This window comes from Vanessa atalanta, chromosome 28, assembly GCF_905147765.1.
Source record: "Vanessa atalanta chromosome 28, ilVanAtal1.2, whole genome shotgun sequence".
NCBI classification, from domain to species: Eukaryota; Metazoa; Arthropoda; class Insecta; order Lepidoptera; family Nymphalidae; genus Vanessa; species Vanessa atalanta.
In genome coordinates, this window is record NC_061898.1 from 4,077,788 (window position 1) to 4,101,673 (window position 23,886).

Below are 23,886 nucleotides of genomic sequence, written 5' to 3' on the forward strand. Positions count from 1 at the left end.
TGGATAAGTGAAATACCTCCATAACTGGAACTCATGCTGCAGTCCCATCACTTTGGCATTGAATCACCTCTGTTGGTGGGACGAAGCAAACCTCTATAACTGGAATTCGTTATTTTTTTTTATCATCACAGTTTCCTCTATAAATGAGACAGCAAGTGAATTTTATATCCATAAACATAACATCGTTTTGTTTCTTTACTCACTTATTCTTTTTTCTGCCCCTCTAATTTTGTATAATGTATAAAATTACACGTTATTTAATGATCGCACCTCTTTAACGCAGGTGTCCCCCAACCCGCCCGTGTCGGCGTCGCCCGTGACGCGCGCGTCGTTCGCGTCCCGCGCGTCCCCCGAGCGCAACGGGGACGCCTTCGCGCGCGCCGACGAGCAGGAGAAGCTGTTGAAGCACTAGCGCCTCGCCGAGCTCGCCCCACGCGTGGGACTCGTAGGCGAACCTCACACACTTTCTAGTGGGCGAGTTTTGAGCGAGCCGTCGAGGAACCGCTTTGTATTGGTGAGTGAGCCAGGCGTCGGCCACGAGTGTCACCGTCACCATCAGGTTACACCACCAACCATAGACATTCCTTACATCGCCAATGCGCCACCAACCTTGGGAACTAAAATGTCTCTTGTGCCTGTTACACTGGCTCACTCACCCTTCGAACCGAAACTACAATACTAGGTACCACATCGCTGTTTGGCGATAGAATGTCTGATGAGTACCTACCCAGAAGGGCTCGCACAAAGCCCCACCACCAAGTGATACGATTATTCCTCCCTATATACCAAAATCTATGTACCTCAGTATTTACTATACGGTCTCATTCCTAATCATACATACTTTAATCGTACTAAAATTCTCATCTCCTACGAACAGTTATTTTTAAAAAAAAAACAATTATTTTTTTCTAAGAGAGAAAAAAATCGCCAAATTTTTTTTATACGCAATGATAACATGAGAGTTTTAAGCCCGGTCGTTCAAAATACGATCCGTTTTGCTTACGGATGGTATAATTGTCTCGTACAGTATTGTATCGAGACGTAAGTATGTCATCTATGTATCTGTATAATTCAAGACGAGCTATAAGTAATCTTTCGTTACGGTATTATTTAAAATTTTGAGGAGTTTTTTAGGAAAAAATATTTAAACTAATGATTAAAAAATAGGAAAACTTTTATCGGAATTTTTTCTCGTGTCTACGAAATAGTAAAAATAGAATTGATATATTTCGACCAATATAGCGAAATCGTTAAATTATATTAATAAAAAATACAGGGGGCCTTAGCCAATAGCAGGGTCTCTGTCTTTAATAGAAGGCCCCCTGGTAACAGGGGGCTCAAGTTAATATTCACTTAATATATTCATTTTTGAAATCTAATACTCAGAAGTGGAGAAATACAGTTGGTGCACTACACTACTACCCTTTCATAAAAGCCCCCAGGGGGCCTAGTCATAACCAAACTTCTTAAGTGGTTAATTACTTAACAGAAATTGCCTTATTCTGTGGCGTTAAACTTCATCTTAAAAAATTCCGTCATTAATTCTAGTTTAAATAACGGATTATATAAAATTATATTGTATTAGTGATGTAACGACTATTTATGTAAGATTAGGGGAATAGTGAGTGTATTAAGGAGTATTACGACTTTATGCAAATTTTATAACTAACAAAACTAACTAAAAAAAAAACACAAAAAAAAATATTTGTACATCCACGAATACTAAGTTTGTGTTGATTAGTTGGTAATAATCACATTGGCGATCGATGTCGATGATTCGCGTCGCCTTTTCAAATGATCGATAATCGTTACATCACTAGCGTCTATCTAGATTAAGGAACCGAACAAGGAATTAGAAAGGAATGCACTGTTTTTTTAGATATAGAAAGCACTTTGTTTATAAGGGTAAATATTCGGCGCGTGTTTTATTTCGTTCATTAGAAAGTTCTGAGAACAATTCTAGAACCTTCTACAGGTAATTTCATGCTGAAGCGTTTTCTGATCGCTCTCTTTAAACCGATTTGAATCGTCTGAACAGATTTCTAATTAAAATACAGCAATAATAATCTCCAATTAACAAAGAACAATGTATAATTTAAATTAATTAATTTAAAAAATATACTGAACCAGTTCTGATGGTATACTTAACACGCGTCGCATCGTAGTACTTACTCAAAGCCAAAATAATAAATATTCGATAAGTTAGACCTTAGCGCTTGTATTATAGTTTCGTGTCGCGATTTTATTTATTCGAATGGTCGTTTATTTGTATTTCGAATGGAATATTCGACGTGGTATTTTAATTTCGTTAAAAGTGTATGTCTGTTTGTGTGATTTTTGTCATTGGCCGGAAGATACGCGACTGACTAGTGTTGGTCCTCTGCGGGCCGGATACACATTACGAGTCAGATTATTTATACATAGAGTAAAACAATGAGCTTTATTATCTCGGTGTGTATGTCAGCTACGCTAGAAACTTGCAATCCGGCCGGATTCGACCGGATTCCCATCGAACCGACCGGATCCGACCTACATTAACGATGTAATCTAATCAAGCCTAGATTAAAGAGTTTTTAACAATTAGAAGCGCATTCAAAGTGTCTACTCGTGCAACAGTTAACAGTTCTATCGTTTTGGCAAAATTGCTAGCACCGGTACGCGTATTGGTACCGGATCCGGTAGACTTATAATGATGCCGGATCCGTTTCTCCGGATTGCAATCCCTACTTGACACTCGCCAATCATACTACTGTACTAGTGGGCGTGTCTTGGCCACTACCTTTGGTGACTCGTTCTCTGCTCTGATAATCTCGACATATGTATAAATAATCAAAGCATTATACAGGTTTGAAATTGTGTGATTGGCAAAAGTGAACTCTATTTACAATGCAATATTGTTTAAAGTCCTGAATCATAGTTGCCAAGCGTTGATCGCGTGGTCGACGCGCCGTCGAATCCGTCACCTTGCAGAACTTCCTCATGCAACCGCAGTCTTTACAAACAATAAGTTAGACCGCTCAGTGTCTTGATTTGAATTCGCGGTATTCGGCATTATTTTTTTTCTTTTTAATTTGTGACATTTTCACCCAAATCGATTAGTTTTTATCGATTTTATTTTGACATAACAAGTTACTTAATTGGTGCTTATTTTGATAATACAATTTAGAACTTAGCATCGTTCCTATAATTTTAGTCTGATTTTTAATTTTGAACATGGCAAGTTTACTTAATTTTTTTTTCTTTTGTGATATTTATATTTTGATTTATGTAATGCGACTGTTATAACTTTAATGAGTTTTTCGATTCGTGAAAACTAACCATAAATTAATAAAATATTTCAATGCATTTTTACACAAAGCGATGTATATTATTTTTGTATTAGAAAGATTGAAAATAATTTAACTGTGTGTCTTTATAACTTGAAAAATGTAATCATGATTTAAGAATTATCAAATAACCGCTATAATGAACAATCTTTTACATTTTAAATTGTTTATAGTCTTCTTTTTTTTTCGAGATGTATAAAATGTCTATGTCGTTAAATATTGATTTATCTGTGGCGTTAAAGTTTAAAGGCTCTACGACTTAGGCCTAAATAAAAATAAAATCAATTTAATGAATTCAAGACAATAATATTTTTACTTTTCAATCGTTTAATATTTTAATTGCAACACTATATATATTTTAGTAAGGATGTAAAAAGTGATATCTTTAGATCTGTTTTTTTTTTTTAATTTGTAATATTCTCGTTTAATGACAAAGGAAGCAAATGATACGTCCAAGTACTGCGTAATGTAATCATAATTGTACATGCATCCTTCACAAGACGCTCAACAGAGTTAATCGTGAAAATAATGTTTATTGAAAGGCTTTATTATTAAAGAGACGTCAGTTATGAGGGCGAGGGTACACCTCCCTATATACCTACTTAAGTCTGCTTACGTAGTACTTGCAGACAGTGTCGTACCAGTGCTTAACAATATAAATAATTTAATTAGCCCTAATTACAGTTGTAATAATATTCAGTGGTTATCGTTGTGTTGCTTGGTTTCTGTGTTAACGTAGAATGGATTGGGTGTTCATTTAATACATTATATAAATAATATATCATGTATTCGAATATATCGAATACGTCGCTATGTGTGTTTTTTTTTCTTATTTTTAGATTGTTATGCCGTTTTAATTATAATTTCACATCGGTCCGACGCTTAAAATAATAGACGCTTGTACAATGCGTCTATTATTTTCAGTGTTTCTATTTAAATTTTACTTTGAAGCAATAATATATAATAGAAAAAGTCTTAAAATTTTCCGACAACGTTTGAATCTTTAGGAACTTTTGTATTTTATGTATTTTTTAAAATAGTTAAATTGAGATAATAATATGTTCGTCATTGCATAGTTATGTCGATCAGAAAAAATTACATCCGTCAAAAAGATCAAGCTATCTTGTACAGGGTATAACTGAAGTTTCATATGTCGCCAAGAAAAGGTTTTAACACAGATTATACCAAGAAGAACCGGCAAGAATCTAGCTGCAGTTTTCATTGAATCAGCCAATCCGTTCTATGTGAATATGTCGTAGCATTTAAGTTGGTTGTATAAATGTTAAAACAATGTCAGATATATTGCGGAATCGAACATTAATTATAAGAGTAATAGTGTATTCTGTGTTTTATTTATGGATAACAATAAATTATATTAGCATAGCGTGTTTTATTACCTTTGTTTATTTGAAAAAAAAAAAAAGAAAACGAGCCAATGGACGGATGGTATTATTTAAGAGGGATAAGGACAGACGCTCGTTACACTAGCTATTTTTTACCCAAGCAAGCAATCTCGGCTCTTCGGTGACACTAGGGTTGTAAGTATCCGGATATCAAGGCATAGAGTGAATAGGCATCTTCTAGGCAAACGCGTTCCAACCTCCATTAGTACTCCACAGGAGTGTAGAAGTTAAGAATAAACTTGTAACCCCTACTTTCCGTTTGCAAACGGTAAAGAGAACGTTTTTGGACAATGGTATACTTACTTACTTTTTAGAAAGAAATACGCCTGGATTTAGGCTCGGGTTCCATCACAGGACAATAATTATTGTAAAAAAAACAGCATTGTAAATCTGTTTATTTGAAAGGAGCAACTATGCGAGTCTCTTGCCGTTTCTTCTGGAGGCTGCTTTCCGAAACGTTGGTAGTATTTTAATATTGACGATTCAAAAACGCTTCGTTGAATTGATTTGATAAAATGTGTCTTAGCCCGATTCTAATAAAGAATATAAAAAAAGTTATTAAATATGAGGCGAATTCGCGCACTGAAGTACCCGAACCACAAACCTCGGCGCTATCGACTTGAGATATACCTACAGCGAGAACCAGGCACACTCAACTAGTCCATTATTACCACTTAGTGTTACTAAACAGTCGAAAAAAACAACTTCAATTTAAATAAAACTATATCTTCATATATATTTTAATAAATGAGTTTAATCTTAGTATATACGATGTTTTTTTTGTTTTAGAAAACTTATAAGCTAAAGTATTATTGACAGTGGCGTAGCTAGGTGGGCAAGGGCCCCGGTGCATAGAAAATCATCGGGCCCTCACCCCCCCCTTTCCACTCCATCTTTAACTTTATATTGCCCTTCAAAATTATACCTAGGAATAAGAACAGGATACAGCGAGTTGAACTTATCATTAGTAAGGCGCATTTTCATTGGTCGATAAGTCGGTAGTTAGCCCGATTGCGGGGAGTACCCGCATGCGAGCTAACAACCTATGAAATCCACTGGTCGATAACTCGGTCGATTAAACGTGTGCGGGTGATATCCGCATTCATATATTGATATTTATATATGCGTTATAGAAATCACCCGCACCCCGTATGCGGGCTCTGACGACCAGTGAAAACGATAAACTCTTTGCGGGCCCTATGGCACGCTTTACAGAAATCTCCCGCACCCCGAATGCGGGCATTATCGACCAATGAAAATGCGCCCGTAGGCTAAATCCATACATCATCTCTATTCAAAGCTAAGGTTAGAGGGCCCCCTGAGCTCCGGGGCCCTGGTGCACTGCACCACCTGGCCCTACGATAGCTAAGCCACCGATTATTGACTAGGTGTAATCCCGTTCCACTTCTTTCATTGCATTTACCTATGTAAATTAACTCGCTGAGCACGAATATGACATTCAAACATGTATACTATAGATGTATTATAAACTAGCTGTACCCGCGACTTCGTGCGCGTTGTTTGAATTTAAGTTATTTGGATATTGTAGCGTGATTTTATTTTTATTCTATATATAATTCTAAAATAAAAGTAACCTAAGTTACTCCTTATTATATCTTCAATCTGCCAGTGAAAGTCCCGTCGAAATCGGTTCAGCCGTTCCAGAGATTAGTCGGAACAAACAGACAGACGAAAATTGTAAAAAATGTTTTTTGGTATATGTACATACATATGCATTTAGTAAAAATAAGTTCTTTTATTACCAACAGACACTCCAATTTTATTATATGTATAGATGAAAATATTTAAAACTAATGGGACGTAATAAATAAAACTTCGTTTTAATATTATATGGTTATATTTTCGCTAAAAAATCTCTAAAACACACTTGACTAAATATGATTAATGAATAATATGACTTATATTAAATGCGTTATATCGATTTGGGGTCTACTTAAATACAGTACGATTATAATTTTATATATAGAGTTTAAAAAAATATATTTTCACAGATTATACACGTAAACAATACATTTATACGATGTTCGGTTACGTATGAGTAAACTATTGGAGATGCAAACATTCTAACTAGCGCCTCAAGTGTCAAAATTGTGAAGCTGTCTAAGAACGACACTTTGACAAAATTAAAGCCAAATAAAAAAAAAAGACTGTCAATTTTCGACACAATTATTACCACGAAAAAAAAGTGATTAAATATAAATTATATCTAGGTGGTTTCTTGTTGGATAAAACAATAATTATGTTGTCAATCGACTTGCATATTCTTAAGTCTTCCAATTTTTCTCCTTATTTTTGTCTTTGGAAACAAATGAAAATTTATTCCCGAATCTCCGTAAGTACAACATTAAGGAACGCAACGATCTTTCGTATTTTTAATTTTATTAGCAACAGGTTTCATTGTGTAATCGTGATCCATCTTATTACGTCTAAACTTTATACCAAAAAGTGTCGTTCTTAGACAAGTCCTAAATTTCGCCGCCAGAGGCGCGTATAATCTTCGCCAATATTACTTTAAAGAACGGTACAAATTATACATTTGATTGCCAAATGATGATAACTTATGGGTACTTTTTTTTTATAACGAAACGAGAGGTGTCGTTTGACTCCATGTTGGAACGAAGTTACTTTTGCTATATATTACATACGAAATAACAGACAAAATGGAATTAATTAATAACGTTTGAGATTAATCAAACGACTGAAAAATAAATCCCCTTTGAATCACTGCACGTGTCGACGAAGGTTATAATTAAACTCAAATATTAAACTGACAATTCTTGAAATAAAATTAGGCAACTTCAATATGTAATATGTCCGCACGATTCCCGCGCTATGTCCCCAACCCGCCCTTTTGAATGCCGCGCCCCACCGAACGGCTACCAGTGTGGCCAGTTGATAAAAAAAATCATTTACCCGGTAAGGCTACTTTAAATTTAGGATACTTATTAGAAAACCTTACACGACAATGACTAAATTCTTATTAAAAATACTGTTACCGTATTTTTCGAACTAAAACAATAACAAAAAAATTGTTCAAATGATATAATATTAAACCGTATACAACAGAAAGAGAAAAGGAGACGATTTTACTGCCCGTTAACTCTACTGTAACCCGCGTAAAAGAACTTCCTTCCAAAAATTATTAGATTGTTGGTTTGACATGCTAATTTAAGGAAATAGCATTTAAAAGATTACATAAATATTTATCTTTATTGACAGCGTGTCAAATCCCGGACAAGTCACATGAGAGCTCAGAATACGTGCGTGCGTAAAGTTCGCCTTAGGAAGTGAGCCCCCGGTTTACAATGTCGTGTACTTAGGGATATCCATTATAGGTGATTTTTTCGTTAAAACTTAGAGGAGGCGTAAAAGTTGCCGTGAACAATTTGGGAAACTGTTATCAACGACACATTTAATTGTATAATCAATAATTAGGCATAAAACTGCGGGGTACAGATAAGTCATAAAAACTTTGACGAAAACGTCACTTTTATAAGAGTTTTCCAATATGGCGTTAGTATTCTTAAAAGAGAAATAGACCAAAGGATATACAACTTTATTTATTAGATAAAATTCCTTTACACGTGTAGCCATCACGCAAAATGGCAGCTTGGTTATTCAAACTAAAAAGAGCTGAAGCTTATGTTGTTAATTTAATAACTAAAACCGTTTGCATCCGTTGTTTTTTTTTTTTTTTTATTTCTGGCTTTTATTTGTGTCAAAAAGACACAGATTATTTCGCCAATGTCACGTGCGAGTTGCATCCGTTGTAAAGATTATTATTTATAAATGTCAAACGATTATTATTTTCGTAATGTCAATTTAAATGTGACAGTTATAATCTGTATTTTTATACATCAGTCAAATAATGGTTGTGACACACAAGTAAATTAGCATCAATTTAATTACAAATATGATTGATTATTTGTATTTAGAACTTACCTTCATAGTATATATTTTATATAAAATTAAAATTTTGTTTTATTTAAATATTATAATGTACATATTTCTTATAAATCTATTTAATGTCTGAAATGGAATGGAAATCGGTGGATGATTACACTCACTGACACCATTTACTTAACATACGATCAATTAAACAATTTGTATATTCCCAAAAAAACATTTTTTTTTTTGATGATTAGGATGTAAATCACTTTGTACCTTACTAGAAAAAAATATTAAAAAATAGGAGTCTATTCTGTCTGTTTTGAGTGATTTGTTTACATAAAATAATCATAAAATTAAAAAAAAAACTATTTCTATTATAAGCTTCAAAAATATTAATAAATAATTAAAAGTAGGAGCAACATTACCGATATTTGGCTTGTTTCTTTTGTTTTAAAAAAGAATATAAGTTATTTTTAATATTAGTAACGTTAAACTAAAACTCGATCTTAGATTATTTTAAATATATGACGGCGTTTGGTCCGCCATCTTGTTTATTAATACTGGTTGGAAAAGAGTGCCAATGGGAGTTGAACGGCGCTCTAGTGAGGCGTCGCGTCGATGGTAGCGTAGCAGCCATCTTGAATGTAAGTTACATTTAGCATTAGCAGCCTGTAAATTTTCCCACTCAAACGCCGTCATATATAAAAACAATAAATAATACAATCTGTATGTACATTGTATAAATACATAATAACTATTATAAACAAATATATTAAAGTCAGAAAAGAACGACTGTACTGTGTGAGTCAGCGAGTGTGTGTGAGGTGCGCGAGAGGCGCCGGGAGGGGGCGCTACGGCGGCGTCATGCTGCCGCCATACTCAGGGGACGCGCCACGGCCTGCAGCGGGCACAGACAAGCTTTGAGCGAGCAACTTATATTGTAGCACGTTTATGTTTAAATATAAGCCACTATTCAATATATATATATTTAAATCAACATATAATGACCCCCTATTTATAACCATCCATATTGTCTATGGTCGAATTGGTCAATTATATATTTTTTAAATATTCTATCCTCCCTTAATAAATCCTCCAGAATGGTACGTCAATTTCAAAGTTCACTGGACAACACTAAATACCATAGATTATTTAAAACTCAATTATCATATCAAGATCAAAATTGTGTATTTGTTCTCCTGCGATTGGAATCGGTTGTAGTAACTTATGATACAAAGAGTGCTCACCTCGGCCTCTGCCGCGGCCCCGACCCCTGCCCCTCCCGCGGCCGCGTCACCTTCGTCCATCGCCCAGTCCCACCATGTCTGCAAGAGAACATGGACAAACACCGATTGACTTCGTTAACGAAGATACCACTTAAACATGCATCATTGAAGTTAGCAGTTTGAGCTTCATGTTTTTCTCCATTTCGCTGGCAAAGGTACATGCTATACTATAAAATAACTAGAAGCCTCTATTGGTTATTTAGTAATACTTTTCATGTTAAATAATAACCCTAACGCACCTATGTTAGTAGCAGTCTTCTCCAAGTAAGCCAATGGTCCCTGCAGTGTGGCGCCGGCGTAACCGCCTCGTCCACCCGCCATGAACATGTTTTGCATCTTTAAGAAAAACTTTTATTTCTCATACATCGTACATAATTATTAAAAAATATTTAACTAACAATAATAACATACAAATATTAGCTGCTTTTTTTATTTTATGTTAAATATAATAAATGAATAGGCAAACTAAAAAATAAAATCTAAACGAAATTAACTATAAATAAAAAAAAAAAACTTACCGCTTATGAAAGCTAAATGGTGCAGATAAAAAAAAAATATCTAAAAATTCAAAAAGGTGCAGGAAAAAATAAATAAAACTCAATTACAAATAAAAAAAAAAGTGTATTCGAAATTCAAAATAATAAAAACAAAAAATTAAGTGCTTCTGAATGTTACAGTGGAATTAAAAAAAAAAATACTAACAACTATGGGGAGCAAAGTTCTAACTTGAAGCTGAACTTAAAATTTAGCCAATAAAAACCTCCCAGAACTAAACACCTTCGTCAAAGAAGCATTTATACCTTATTCCAATCGAAGTTGGAATGAAGATAAACTAACCTTAGATTTACGTGCGATTTGCTAATAACTCAGCTATATTGTGCTCAACTAAGAGTTCCTGATTAATATATCGTTATTAATAATACAACACTATTAAACTAAACTTATATCCACATGGAGCAAAAAGGAAAAAGGGCAGACCATCAGCCCGCTGGGTCGACGACATACCAGAAGTAGCAGGAAGAGACTGGGTGAAAACAGCTACCGATAGAAAAAAATGGAGGCAACTGGAGGAGGCCTATACCCGAAAGGGGCCATGACATATTTAGCTTGTAGTATTTATTTAACTTAATGTACTTTTTTAACATGTAACCTATGTAATGTCTTGGATTAATAAAGGCTTTTTATTATTATTTATTTATTATTATATCCACATTAATTTTACTCCCAAAGTTCCGATAAGAGTTTTGCCAACGTTCAAAACGTAATTTTTTGGTAAATCCATAGTGAATATCATAGATAATTCAAGCTCGACCAATGATATCGCGGCAATTCGCTGTCAAATGTTATTTATTTGTCTTAAGTCCTCTTGAGTTTGGAATAGGTTACAATCAACTTAGGAACCATTCATTAATTACGTAAGACTTTTCGCTAGTTTTTGACCCCCTCACCCCCTAATATAAGAAAAAATAAAAAGGGCCGACTCCCTCCCTCCCTGTTTAATATTTATTACGTAAGAATCTAAAGAAGAAAATGAATACATGTTTGGTTTATTTTACTGTTTATTTTTCAAAGTAATAACTTTTTGAAATGTGTTTATTTGTAATTTCAAAGGTTCTACAGGTACGCATCCGAGTCAGGGCCATAGCCCAGCAAGCCCTGATCGCCCGATGGGAGGAGGATCTGGGGTGACCCACGGCAGGCCTGGCGACAGTGGAGGCGGTTCGTCCCCACTTGAGTCGCTGGGTCAAGAGAAAGCGTGGCACGCTCACGTTCAGGATGACGCAGGTACTTACCGGGCACGAATGCTTCGGGAAGTACCTGCACGGGATAGCGCGGCGGGAGGTGTCACCCTCCTGCCATCAGTGTGGCGCGTCAGTGGACACGGCGTACCACACCCTGACTGAGTGTGCTGCGTGGGGGCCCCAGAGGCATTCCCTGGTGGCGTCTTTGGGCGGAGACCTCTCGCTGCCGAGCGTCATCAACGCAATGCTCGATAGCGAGGCGTGCTGGTCAGAAATGCGCTCCTTCTGCGAAAACGTTATGTCGCAGAAGGAGGCAGCGGAACGGGAGCGGGAGGTGGACGCTGCTGCAGACCCGATCCGCCGAAGAAGACCGGGGAGGAGGAAACAACGCTACGCGCACCTTCTCCCCCCGCCTCAATAGGCGCCACAGGAGCTAGGAGGGTTCTCAGTACCCCGGGAATCCCCCCTAGGAACGCATCCGAGCGAATATCAACAATCGCGTAGTTTCCCGCGTTTTTTCAAATATTTTTCATATTTTTTTTATCTTACGTAAGAACTATCGTAAAACATAAGTCATGGTCGACCTCCCTCCCCCCCTAAATCGTCTTACGTAATAAATGAATGACCCCTTACCGATAATTTCCGTTCATTTCAAAATATACAATATACTTACTATACATTTAATTACGTATTAACATAAACGAGACGATTAATCCCCCCTCCCTAACAAATTTCGGAAAGATGGTTTTTGGAACTTATTCAACCATGCTTACACTCGAGATATTCACGACGAATACGATCCTCACGATATTTCCCTTCGCAGCGGAACACGGGATTAATTTAAAAAGTGAGTTTCGCCAGTTTTAAACCCGCCATCATCTATTCAGATTCGAGTGTTTTAACACTGGTCCATCTTCTCCTCACCACCTCCCCCCTACTTTCTTAATAATATATTCAAAGCTTATTTAAATAACTTTAACAAGTATTCCTTACTACATAACCGTATCGCTAAATTAGAAGTAACATCAACAAACTATTGTTAGCTTTTTTTAGAGTTACCCCAGCTAGACAAAGCTCAACTTGCGAATTAAAAAAATGAATTCTCAATAAGGTCGTTTTTTTGTAAACTTCCCCTTATATTAACTGATTTGGTAAATACAGTTCTTGTTTGGCAGGGAATATTTTCCACTGAAGAAATAAATCAACCCTAAAGGTCAAGTGTTATGTGAACTTGTATGTTTTTCTAAGAACTTAACTTCTACATCCCCTACTGCCATTTTCAACTGAGCACCTTTAACAGAAAATAACAACTATTAAACTCCGCGCGCTAAAATAACGCGTTCCAGACGCCTATGAGTTGATCACGTTTAATAGACAATAAATATAAACAGGTAAACGATTCTACGAATAAGACATTAACAGTTGAAAAATAAAGGGATCGATTGAAGCGTCAACAGCGCAATGGTTAACGGGCCACCTAGTGATGTAAAAAGCGACTAAAATAGGCCATTTGACTGGTTTTCAAAATCCATTCTACATTATTGAGTAGAGGTTAAGGAACCCAGTAAAAGTTGTGTTTTTTTTTAAATTCTGGTACATATTTGCTGTAAAGTATCAAATTCAAAATTCAATATATAAATAGCGCGCGAAAACGCTACTTTGACAATATGGCGCTGCAATGTCGTCGGTGACGTCACTTGCCTGTACTGTAATCTGTGGCACATATAATCCACATACAGTAGGCAAACGAGGTTACCAAACAAGTGACGATATCATAAACCCGATCAATCAGGAGCGTTTTGTGTCACGTGACAAACGTATAAAATTACTAAAATTTATGGATTTTTGATATTATATTTTCAACTTTCGTTGATAAATAACCATTTTTAAACTCATAATATATACCGATTACAATAAATGACACTTATTTTTCGCATTGTCAAATAGCCTATTATCGCACTCCTACCTCAAGTAATAAGCTTAAAAGGAGGGGTAGATAGGAATACATACAATTCCTTATTTATTTTGGGGTATTGCTACAATTCTACTAATTAATAACTACGATACCCGCCCGAGAATATTCCGATTCAACTTCGATAAAGTGTCCATTTGTGAGTAGAATTACCCACAGTTGACATACCTTCGTAACAGTGCAGTTAAATTATTGTTTTCTTGTATATTTAGCGCAAATAACAATTTCTGTTTAAATGAATAACGATATGAATTGTCTGGGAACGATTCAAATGTCCAAAGACTCAAACCTCCTCACAAAATCATCTGAGGTCTTCCGTGACAAATCTTAAAATTAACTTGTTAATTAATAATTATTCTAATTTAAACTTTTTAGCGAGCTACCTGAGGCAAAATAAAATATTGTGTTTAGTTTTATAAAACCTACCCTCTGAGGGGGTCAAACCCCTTCCAAGCGACAATCCTGGATCAATTACTGGATTTGTTATGATGAAAGTAATAATTTATAGCAAGCTCATAGGATTTTCTAAGTTCGATCTGAACGAATTCATTCAGCGGTCGGATGTTAAAAGTTTAAAAATAACAAAAGCCTAGTGATGGCCTTGGTTATAATACGTCCCACGCTACCGCCTCTGCACGGTGGCGGGGTAGGCGGGCGGGTGCGGGGGCCGCGGTACCTGTTGTTGCTGTAGCGCCTGTTGCTGTAACGCCGCTTGCTGCGCCGCCGCCGCTGCCGCCATTTGCTGCGCCTAGAGTGTCAACCGTCCAAGGTATTTAATATTAAATTTATTTTTTTGTTATATACTAGTCCCACAATCAAATATATGATTAAATATAAACTATTCAAGATTATATAAATGATAAAAATGTTAGAAGTATGTTCCTCTATTTTCATATATATATAAGTAAGGTGATTATGTTTGTAACCGAAGATTATATATCCGGTTAGGTGTTTAGTTTTTGGATGTGTATGCTGTTCAGAAGATATATACAACCTTACCGAAGTCCTTAGGCTCCTGTGACGACCTCAGCTTAGAAAATAATCACCATAAAGGTATTGAATACTAATATAAATAAACTACTAAACTGCTTACCGATACTTCGTATAATCTACATTCCGAATTGTTCTTTAGTAGAAATTCAATTAACAGCCTAGCCACAAAAAAAACTGACATACCTACTAAAAATGGTCTGAATGATTAATTTATACAATTCCATTTAAATTAATAATTTTGTTTTAACCTAACCTATATATATATATTTTCGAGAGAGTATAAAACAAATTACTTTATAATATGCACGGACGAGGCATTGGATTAATACCATTCGCGCGCTGTTTGAACATTTAGTAAAATGGCTAGGCTATTCATGGAAAGGCTAATTATAGTAGTTGGGTTCAACATATACAATCACCTCTACCTATTTCTTCTATGTCGTTCTTCTTAACCTCAATTATATTGCCTAAGTGTTTGTGTGTGTGTGGTTTTATTATTTACCTGAACGCTTTGCTGCACGCTGCACGGCTGTTGCATAGGGGACGCCGCTTGCTGCAAAGCTGGCTGCGGCGTTTGTTGCTGACACTTATTGTACTGCGTGTGACCCTAGACGTGGACAATTTTATAAGTAAATACTGAAATATATAAACGGTATATCAGTAAGACTATCTATGTATATATTGTATATATCGTAGAATGAGCGGCTGTTTTATAGGCAAACTTGTTATGGTATTTTTATGATTCAGACGGACCGACAAATATTATATATTAACAATTCCTTACAATGCACCATCCACCTTGATGACTAAATGATAAAAAAACAACGGTTATAACATAAAATAATACTTAATTTAAATGACAAATTCATGTTTTTGTTTTATAACAATACGTTATCAAAATTCGACAAACACAATTCACGAATTCCATAACTACAATAGCAAATGATGCCTTATGGTAAGAGGTCGCCATAGACATGAACACTATGGAAAATATTTAATATTAATATTAAAGGATTAACGATTAAAAGTTTATAAAATATATTGGACAACATAACATACATTACTCTGATCCCAATGTAAGTAGCTAAAGCACTTGTGTTATGGAAATCAGAAGTAACGACGGTACCACAGACACCCAGACCCAAGACAACGTAGAGAACTAATGAACTTTTTCCACATCGACTCGGCCGGGAATTGTACCGGGGTCTCGGAGTGGCGTACCCATGAAAACCGGTGTACACACTACTCGACCGCGGAGGTCGTCATATTAAATATCTCTTACAACAACAGAGCGCCACCAACCTTGGGAAATAATAAATAAAAATCTTAAGAGTGAGTACACTTTGAGGAGAATTCTTAGACCCGAGGAAGTACAGTACGACACAACTTGACGTAGCATCGGCAATATTCGTAAAACCGATTGTAATGTTCACATGTAAATATTATATTTAAATATCAGCTCGCTGTGCAAACACATCGTCTTCACCGCGCGCCATTTTTTATAAATCTTATTTTCCCGCGCTTTCCGCCATGTGTGTCACTCGAGATGACAGATATATAAATACACAGATAATATATATTCATATCAAATATAAATAAAATACTAATTATGTTATAACAGATCTGTGTACACTACATCGATCGCATCCGAATTAAGTGCGTCTTAAAAGTCATCAATCTTTATCTATTTGGTATGCGAAAATGATCCTTATGCAATCGTAATAATTTGTAATGTCATATAACCAAATACATTCATCAAATTGACGATAAATTATTACTTTTTTTTTAATTCCAGGCTACAGTTATATTGTATCGTACTATATATAGGGTACTTATTTCTCATTGACTCAAACTTATACATAAGTAATGATTAAACCATGTAAACAAAGTGCGCATGTAAATAATTATGCCAGCCGAGCCGAGATGGCCCAGTGGTTAGAACGCATGCATCTTAACCGATTACTTCGGGTTCAAAGCACCACTGAATTTTCATGTGCTTAATTTGTGTTTATAATTCATCTCATGCTAGGCGAAGGAAAACATCGTGAGGAAGCCTGTCTAATTACAACGAAATTCTGCCACATTTGTATTCCACTAACCGACATTGGAGCAGCGCGGTAGAATATGCTCCAAACCTTCTCCTCAAAAAATTATGCCTTTTTGGCCCACCACCAAACAGAAAGTGTCAGAATTCGTTAAGAATAAAAAAATATTTAGTGTTGCTTTCAACAACAGTCAGACCGTAATTCAGTGCGTGTATAGTAGTATACACATAAATCAATATTTTTGTATGTTCAAAACCTTCCCTCATTAACAACCACCCCCCCTAAACTGGTCTACACTAATATAATAATAAGGTAACGTTTTATTTGTTTGTATGTAGGGGGTGATCTCAAGATCTAACGATCCAATTCTGTAAAAATACTTTACTGGTAGAAAACTACATTATCCCTGTGTAATTTAGGGTATAAATTATATTTATATATCATTTTCTTTAATAATGAATTGCATCCATGTACCTGCAAATCTGCTAGGAGGTTCTGCCACTGACTAATCTTGTCGTAATGCCTCCTCAGTAATTCTTCTTTCCTCTGTAACTCACACTTCAGCTCGTTGTTGTCCTCCTTTACGAGGAGTTCTGGTTTCATGGCCGACAAAAGGAATCTAAAACCATGAATAATACCATGCTCATCTTTGATCTTAAATAGATTTACTAAAACTTTATATAAAAATATTACCTTTTCTGTAGGAAGAAGGCCTCCATCTGCCTCGCGAGGTCTATGAACCTTTCCACCTCGACCTTGACCTCTTCCTTCTCAACGCACGGTGACGCCTCTTGTTTTGTCAGCACGTTCAAGCACGCCTGTCACACATACACGCATTGCTTAGATCTGTCTTTTTTCCAAGTAAAGTTTTCGCAGTGTAAAATCATAACATCCCCATATCCCTACTCATGGACATATTTAAAACCGAATAGCTTTAAGGAGCGTTATCGTCATTATAGAATGAGTAAGCTCTATTCTGGAAGGTTCTCCATGTAACATCGATTCGGAAAAACCGCCGCCGAAAGTTGGAACGGGCGACTGTCAGATTATTCTGTCTTTTCGCGCTGTTCTGGATTTCCGAACATACTTTCGGATAGGGTATAAATTAATTCATATCGAATTGGGAATATCCTATGGGCAAACTTAACCACTTATTTTAAATTATTATAACTCTGAAAGCGAAGTTCAAATTGAAAAGTTGAGTTTAACCCAAGAGAAGTAAAACATTGCCTTAGATAAACAGGGACGAAAGGCAGCAGAGTGTCTCACTGAAATGATAAAGGCTATTTGTTTGTTTTGACAAATGACTTCCTATTAACCCCTCCAAATAAGCGTAAAGCATGTGCTGGGAGTGGGGACGAGACCAACAGGATCCAAACATGCGACTTAACGTCCCTAGGTGCTTAGCTTTGAACTATTCGCTTTTTTATTACGCTTCTAATTCATTACAAAGTACGATACTTACCGAGCGAACAGGGCCGGACCGTAAGTTTAGGGGGCCCTGGGCTAACACTACTTAGGGGCCCACCTAAGACATATCTAAACGTAGACTTGAATTAAATTAATTAAATGGGTTTGATTAATTGCAGGACTCGCAGGGCTGCAAACCATACGATCTGTTTATTTTAATAAAGTTATGGATTCTTTCGCATTATTATCTTTTTTTGATTTTGACTTGACTTAGCTGGGGCCCCCTTGAATCCACGGGGCCCTGAGCTGAAGCCCAAAAAGCCATATGGTAGATCCGGCCCTGGGAGCGAATATTATATATATATATTAACGTCTAATAATACAAAAGAGCATGAATTTTGTGATGATTGCGAGTTCAAACCCAAAAATCAAAAAATCTTGGTTTACGTAACATATTCTCTAGAGAGTATAATACTTACTCATGTCAGAGGAACCCACTCTTCCATAACATAGTATGTTATACTTTTAACTAACATAAATAAAGAAAAGATAATAGAAATTAATGACGAATTCAAATCGTCGATGAAGAATAGGTGCCAAAGTATATGTGTGTTTGTGTGATGTGTGTGGGTATGATTGACGTGCATGTGTGCATGTGTAGTGCATTGCGTTATAAATACAAAATATTTGTTTATCTATGAAAGAGTGGTTCGATATTCATAGCTTTTTGTTTTTAACCATTCAAACCACGACAAGAACCATTCAATTTTCATAAGTCACTGTTCCCGTCAAAGGTATAGGAGGCCTCAGCCCAGCAGGGGGATTTTACATTAAATTTATTAACAATAAACACTATTTTAAATAAGAAAACAAAACGGTAAATTTCAAATAGATTTATTACTTATTTTAACAAACTTTAATTTCTATTATTAGAACTAACAATATAATTATTTATAATATTTTATAAATTAAGTATGACCCGATTATAATAAATTAAACCACTTCGATTAAACAATAATAACTTATTTGCATATTATTTAAATATTAGTTAAGAAAAGGTGGGTATGAAACCTAGTTAAAAAAAAAAAAACTAAATTATACATTTACAATCCAGTTAATAGCTACTGTTCTCTACCTAAACCATTAAATTTATTGTCTACTACAAAATTACATTTGCATCATTTATGTTAAAAAAAAAAATGTTTTTTTCGTAGATTAAAAGAAATGTCTGCCAGGTTTTTTTTTAATCATATTGACTAGAGATTAAATAACAACGCATAATTGACGCATGAAATAATACCACCGATCATACTATCAGTTAAAATTTTACCAACAATTATATTTTTGACTGATGAACACGCAAGAACGCAGATTAAATAACTCGATCGAATTAAAACACGCCATTTTTTTTAATCCAGGGCAAGATAATCTCGAATAATGATTACAATACAAGTATTATAATTAACGACACGTCATTGCTATCAATAAACATAAAATTAGGATTTCCTTTAATTCAACATGTTAATAACTTTAATATCACAAAAAAAAAAAACACCATTGACCCGCGGTTATCGCTTTGTAACACGGTGTCCACCGAATGCTGGTAGTCCGAAACTTTTTTAAGGAGTACCTTGTAATCCAACAAAGTACATGGTATAGTAAATAGCGCGAATAAGTCACAACATGTTCAAACATACATCCATTCAAATTGCCGCAATAAACGTTACCAAGGGTCAACTGTATAGTCAAAATTTTATAGTTATAAATAAGCGGATCGGGACACATTTAATCCAGACTAGGACTTGTGATTGTATTCCTTTAACACACTATAAAAAAAGTTATGATATACAAAAATGATCTAGATATGAGCCACTCATTAACCAGTAATAACCGGTTAATATCAACAAAGAAAGAGGCAAGGCATTTTTAAGTTATGAGGAATATTTTTACTAGCAAAACCACATAAAATTTGATTCCAAATTCTAGTACTTTGTTTTGCGTCTCTGTACATAACAACTTTTTGTCAGCATATCGAAATATGCTATACATATTGTATTAATAAAAATTGAATTATAAATGGCGACTAGTATACCTTTAAGATAGAGCTACTCGGCAAGGGATATGAAACCATGTTTCTTTTTAAATGACCCATAGTAAGTTATTCTATAGACAACAATAAAAAAAAATGTTCTTGATAAGTTACCAGGTCGTTTATAATATTCAGTCTCTGTAATAAGTAAGTAGACAAGAATCTATAAAATCTACAAAATATATAATTTATTATAAATTTACAAAATTATTAAATCACTTAAAATAAAAACTTAGTTGAAACTTAGGCAGAACTGTTTTATCACAAACATATACATTATAACATTAAAATCAATGTTCGAATCGAATTATAATTAAAAAAAAAAAAAATTTGTTTTCAATTTCAAAAGAACTTAATCAAAAATATTTGTACTATAATCATTTTACGAAAAAAAAAAAAAAGTAAAACATTTTCTCATGTTAATATTAATTTAAAATGAAAAGAAAATATCCAGAGGTTTTATCTAAATTGAAAAATTCAAACTAAATTTTCAATGAAGTTTATTTATCATCTGTACATAAGAGTTTAAGTCTCTAACACTCACACACAAATTAATAATCGGATCATACCTTAAAATTATTTTTTAAATTATACAATTGTCTCTTAATAAAATTTAGCATTGGAAAATCATTTTTACATATCACCGGCTTAGCGAGTGCTCTGAACGATTAAGTAATACTAATTAACAAATACTGCCTTCACTTCTGATAGCCGTACCATGGTGACTGGTATGGACTTCTAAAATATTGATTCGAACTCATTTGTCCGTACATTGGTTGCACTGTCGGTATCTGGGGATTAGGGTAGTACTCCGGCCTCCATTGGTTCCTCTCCTGTCTGTAACTAGGTTGAGTCATCGTTTCATGTAATCTTTCCGTAGCATTTGGAGGTGCAAATGTTCTATAATCGATTGGTGTGTCTAGGAAAATGCTGTCATTATATTGACCTACAGGTAATGGTATATCTTGAGTTTTCTCCGGTGTACTCTGGAAAGATTTCAGCTCAACACTTTCCACAATAACTTTCTTCGGAGGCGTCTTTTTACGTGAGTAAGATTCTGATGTTTCGACGACTGTATTCTGCTTAGTTTTCATAAATTTATGGAACTCTCCTTGAAATGCACTTGGGTTTTTGTTAATAGGCGGAATTACTGCAGGTACTCGGGGACTAGAGTCTAGGCGGAAACTTGCATATGATTTCAGTGGAGTCTTTGGATTAGTTTGAGGAGGTTTTTGAGTAGTAGTTGAAGGTTGGGTGGATGTAGTTGCTGTGGAGGGTTTCGGCTGACTTAGTTGTGAATATAATTTTGACTGATCATCAATAATAGGTTCGAGTGGTGAACTATATGCAAAGTTCGGATCTTTCTTTGGTGTTCTAGGTTTACGAGGTTTCTTAACTTTCTGATCCCCTTCCAATTTTTCTTTCTTGACTTTAGGTTCACGTTTCACTGGTTCCTTCTTAACCCTCTCTTTTTTAGGTTTCTCTTTCTTCTCAGCATCTGCTTTTGTATTGGATTTGCGTTTTTTAGATTCTTTTTTTATCTCTACTGAATTATCTAATGTGATTGATTGTGATGAGAGTATTTCATGCAAAGGATCAGTCTTAGGCGATGGAACAGGTTCTGATTCAATTTTAATACTATCTTCGACATCATGAGGTGGTGACTCCCAACTAGAGATCACCGCTGCCATGTCTTCTAACTGCTCATCAGATAGTTTTTTAGATTTCATTTTTCTACGTTGCTTTTTGGGCTGGGACACTACCTTCTCCTGTTCTTGACTAGTATCACCTTCTTCTTTTGTAAGCTTCTCCCTTGGTTCCTTTTTAATGCTTTCTTTTCGTTTTTTCCTTATTTTAGTATTCTTTTTAGTGGCTGGTGCGACATAATCTGAATCTCTGTCGGAATCAATGTAACCAATATCAGGAAGTTGGGCTTCAGATGGGTCCATTTCATCACCTTTTAACCATATGTCTTCTAGAGCATCGAGCTGTGTATCGTCTGGATCCATGGGCATCATAGGGCGTTTCATTGAGGTCATCATATCTAAGTCTCCTTCTGCCATTGTCATTTCATCATCGTCCATAACGTCATGACCAAGAATAGATACAGCTATAGCTCCCTCGGATATACTCTTGCTAGCCATTGCTCTTTTCAAATGTAAAGGATGACGTTTCTTCTTCTTTAATCCTTCCACTTCTGCTTCTATAAATGATTCAGGGAGCTCGGTGTTATTTTTGTTACATAATATATCTTGACCAGAGGGATGGGGTGCAGGGACCATTTTTTCTGGTTGCTCTGGGTGGCAACCTATATCTTGACCTTTCAACCATAGCTCATAACGGTCAGGCTGGAATCTTTTAACGAATGTGTCCATGGATATCTTCACCATATCATTACTGCAGGTACATTGCAAAGCTCGTTTGCCATATTCAACCCATCTCGGTGCTGCAAAGTTTGTAGATTCAGCACAATTAAAACCATGATTAAAGCCTGCATGGTAGCCATACGGGAATGTTATCATTATTTCACCAGACTCCTGAGTAATTTTATTTACTGGTACTGAATATTGTTTCAAAATTTGAGGTGATATTAATGTCATTTTGTGTCTCAAGAAAGCTTGGCATGTTTTAGCAGATGTAGGAAAGAAGCCAGACGCAATACGTTCAAATCTTTTTCCATGTTCTGGTGGGATAGCATACCAGGTCTTGGGCTCGCCGAAGTGTAGGTAATTTATAGAATACAAGTCCATGTCTTCAGTGTGCCAAGCAAAGGTTGTCTTCCACATACCGAAGTACAGATAAGCTGTGTTAACGCCATCGATTTCTATACCATAATCAGAGTTCACAAAGTCCAGGATCGTCCCGAGGTGATTAATATTCCATTCTTTCACGTCTGGATCAGTTATGCTACCATTGACATCAGCGCCGTATATTGGTGCAACGTACGTGACGTTCTTCCAGTATTTTCTTTCCAAGTCATCGTAGTTTGTGTGTTTAGGAGTACAATACTTAGCGGAGTTTGCTAACACGGCAAATTGTTTCACTGTCATGGATTTCTTTTGAATATTGATCTGTTGAAATAAACCCTGCTTCCCAGTGACGACTTGACAAATAGGAGAAGGTATGGTGACGTTCAGCTCGTCCAAGTCGTAGCCTTTCTTCCGTGGAACCCACTCGGGAGGAGGGATCACCTTAGCTAGTCCAGCTTTGTGGGCTCCTTTCGACTCCATGTACTGTATGTATTTATTGAAGTCTTTGAATTCATCCCATGTTGGGCGAAACACTTGGATAGATACTCCACCACTCGATGTACAAACATCATCCCCGGTCACCGACATTATCGTAGTGTTTTATGATCAAAAATCCAAATCAACAATGTTTCGTCATTGAAAACCACAATTTCACACGTTCGTCCACACCACCATATTTATAAAGTTATATCTCGTGTTACTTATTGCACTTGCACGAGGTGTATTAATGATTCAATCGAAAATAAACGCGATTAACTTTTCTTAATAATGAGAAAACATTATCAGTAAAATGGCCGACTTGAATGAGATGCGTTTGCAACAAAAATCTCTAGCGGCGATCGAAGCCGCATAAGCGAATTCGGGTCACGTACTCACAAAAGTTCTTAGCATTTTCAACATCAATGACTAGTTTAGCTTATGAAGCTTCAAGTTTGCGTATACGGCAACACCATATAGA

The 23,886-nt window shown here is 35.6% G+C and overlaps 2 protein-coding genes across 2 annotated transcripts in view; one reads left to right on the forward strand and one right to left on the reverse strand.

The window, feature by feature from the left end:
* The window catches only part of LOC125074809 (unextended protein-like), a 41,605-nt gene extending 37,479 nt beyond the window's left edge, over positions 1–4,126 (forward strand). Inside the window, exon 15 of the mRNA XM_047686237.1 lies at positions 284–4,126. Within this exon, the coding sequence (XP_047542193.1) occupies positions 284–412 (129 nt within the window). The 3' untranslated portion in view covers positions 413–4,126. The remainder of the gene's footprint in view (positions 1–283) is intronic.
* Positions 4,127–9,390: 5,264 nt separating this feature from the next.
* On the reverse strand, positions 9,391–23,818 carry LOC125074820 (probable lysine-specific demethylase 4B). Its single transcript, XM_047686252.1, is given in 8 exon segments — positions 9,391–9,539; positions 9,889–9,966; positions 10,167–10,263; positions 14,318–14,389; positions 15,137–15,241; positions 17,154–17,298; positions 17,373–17,525; positions 20,989–23,818. Coding segments are annotated over 7 exon segments (3,132 nt in total). The 5' UTR covers positions 23,517–23,818; the 3' UTR covers positions 9,391–9,539; positions 9,889–9,934.
* Between the last annotated feature and the right edge of the window lie 68 nt (positions 23,819–23,886).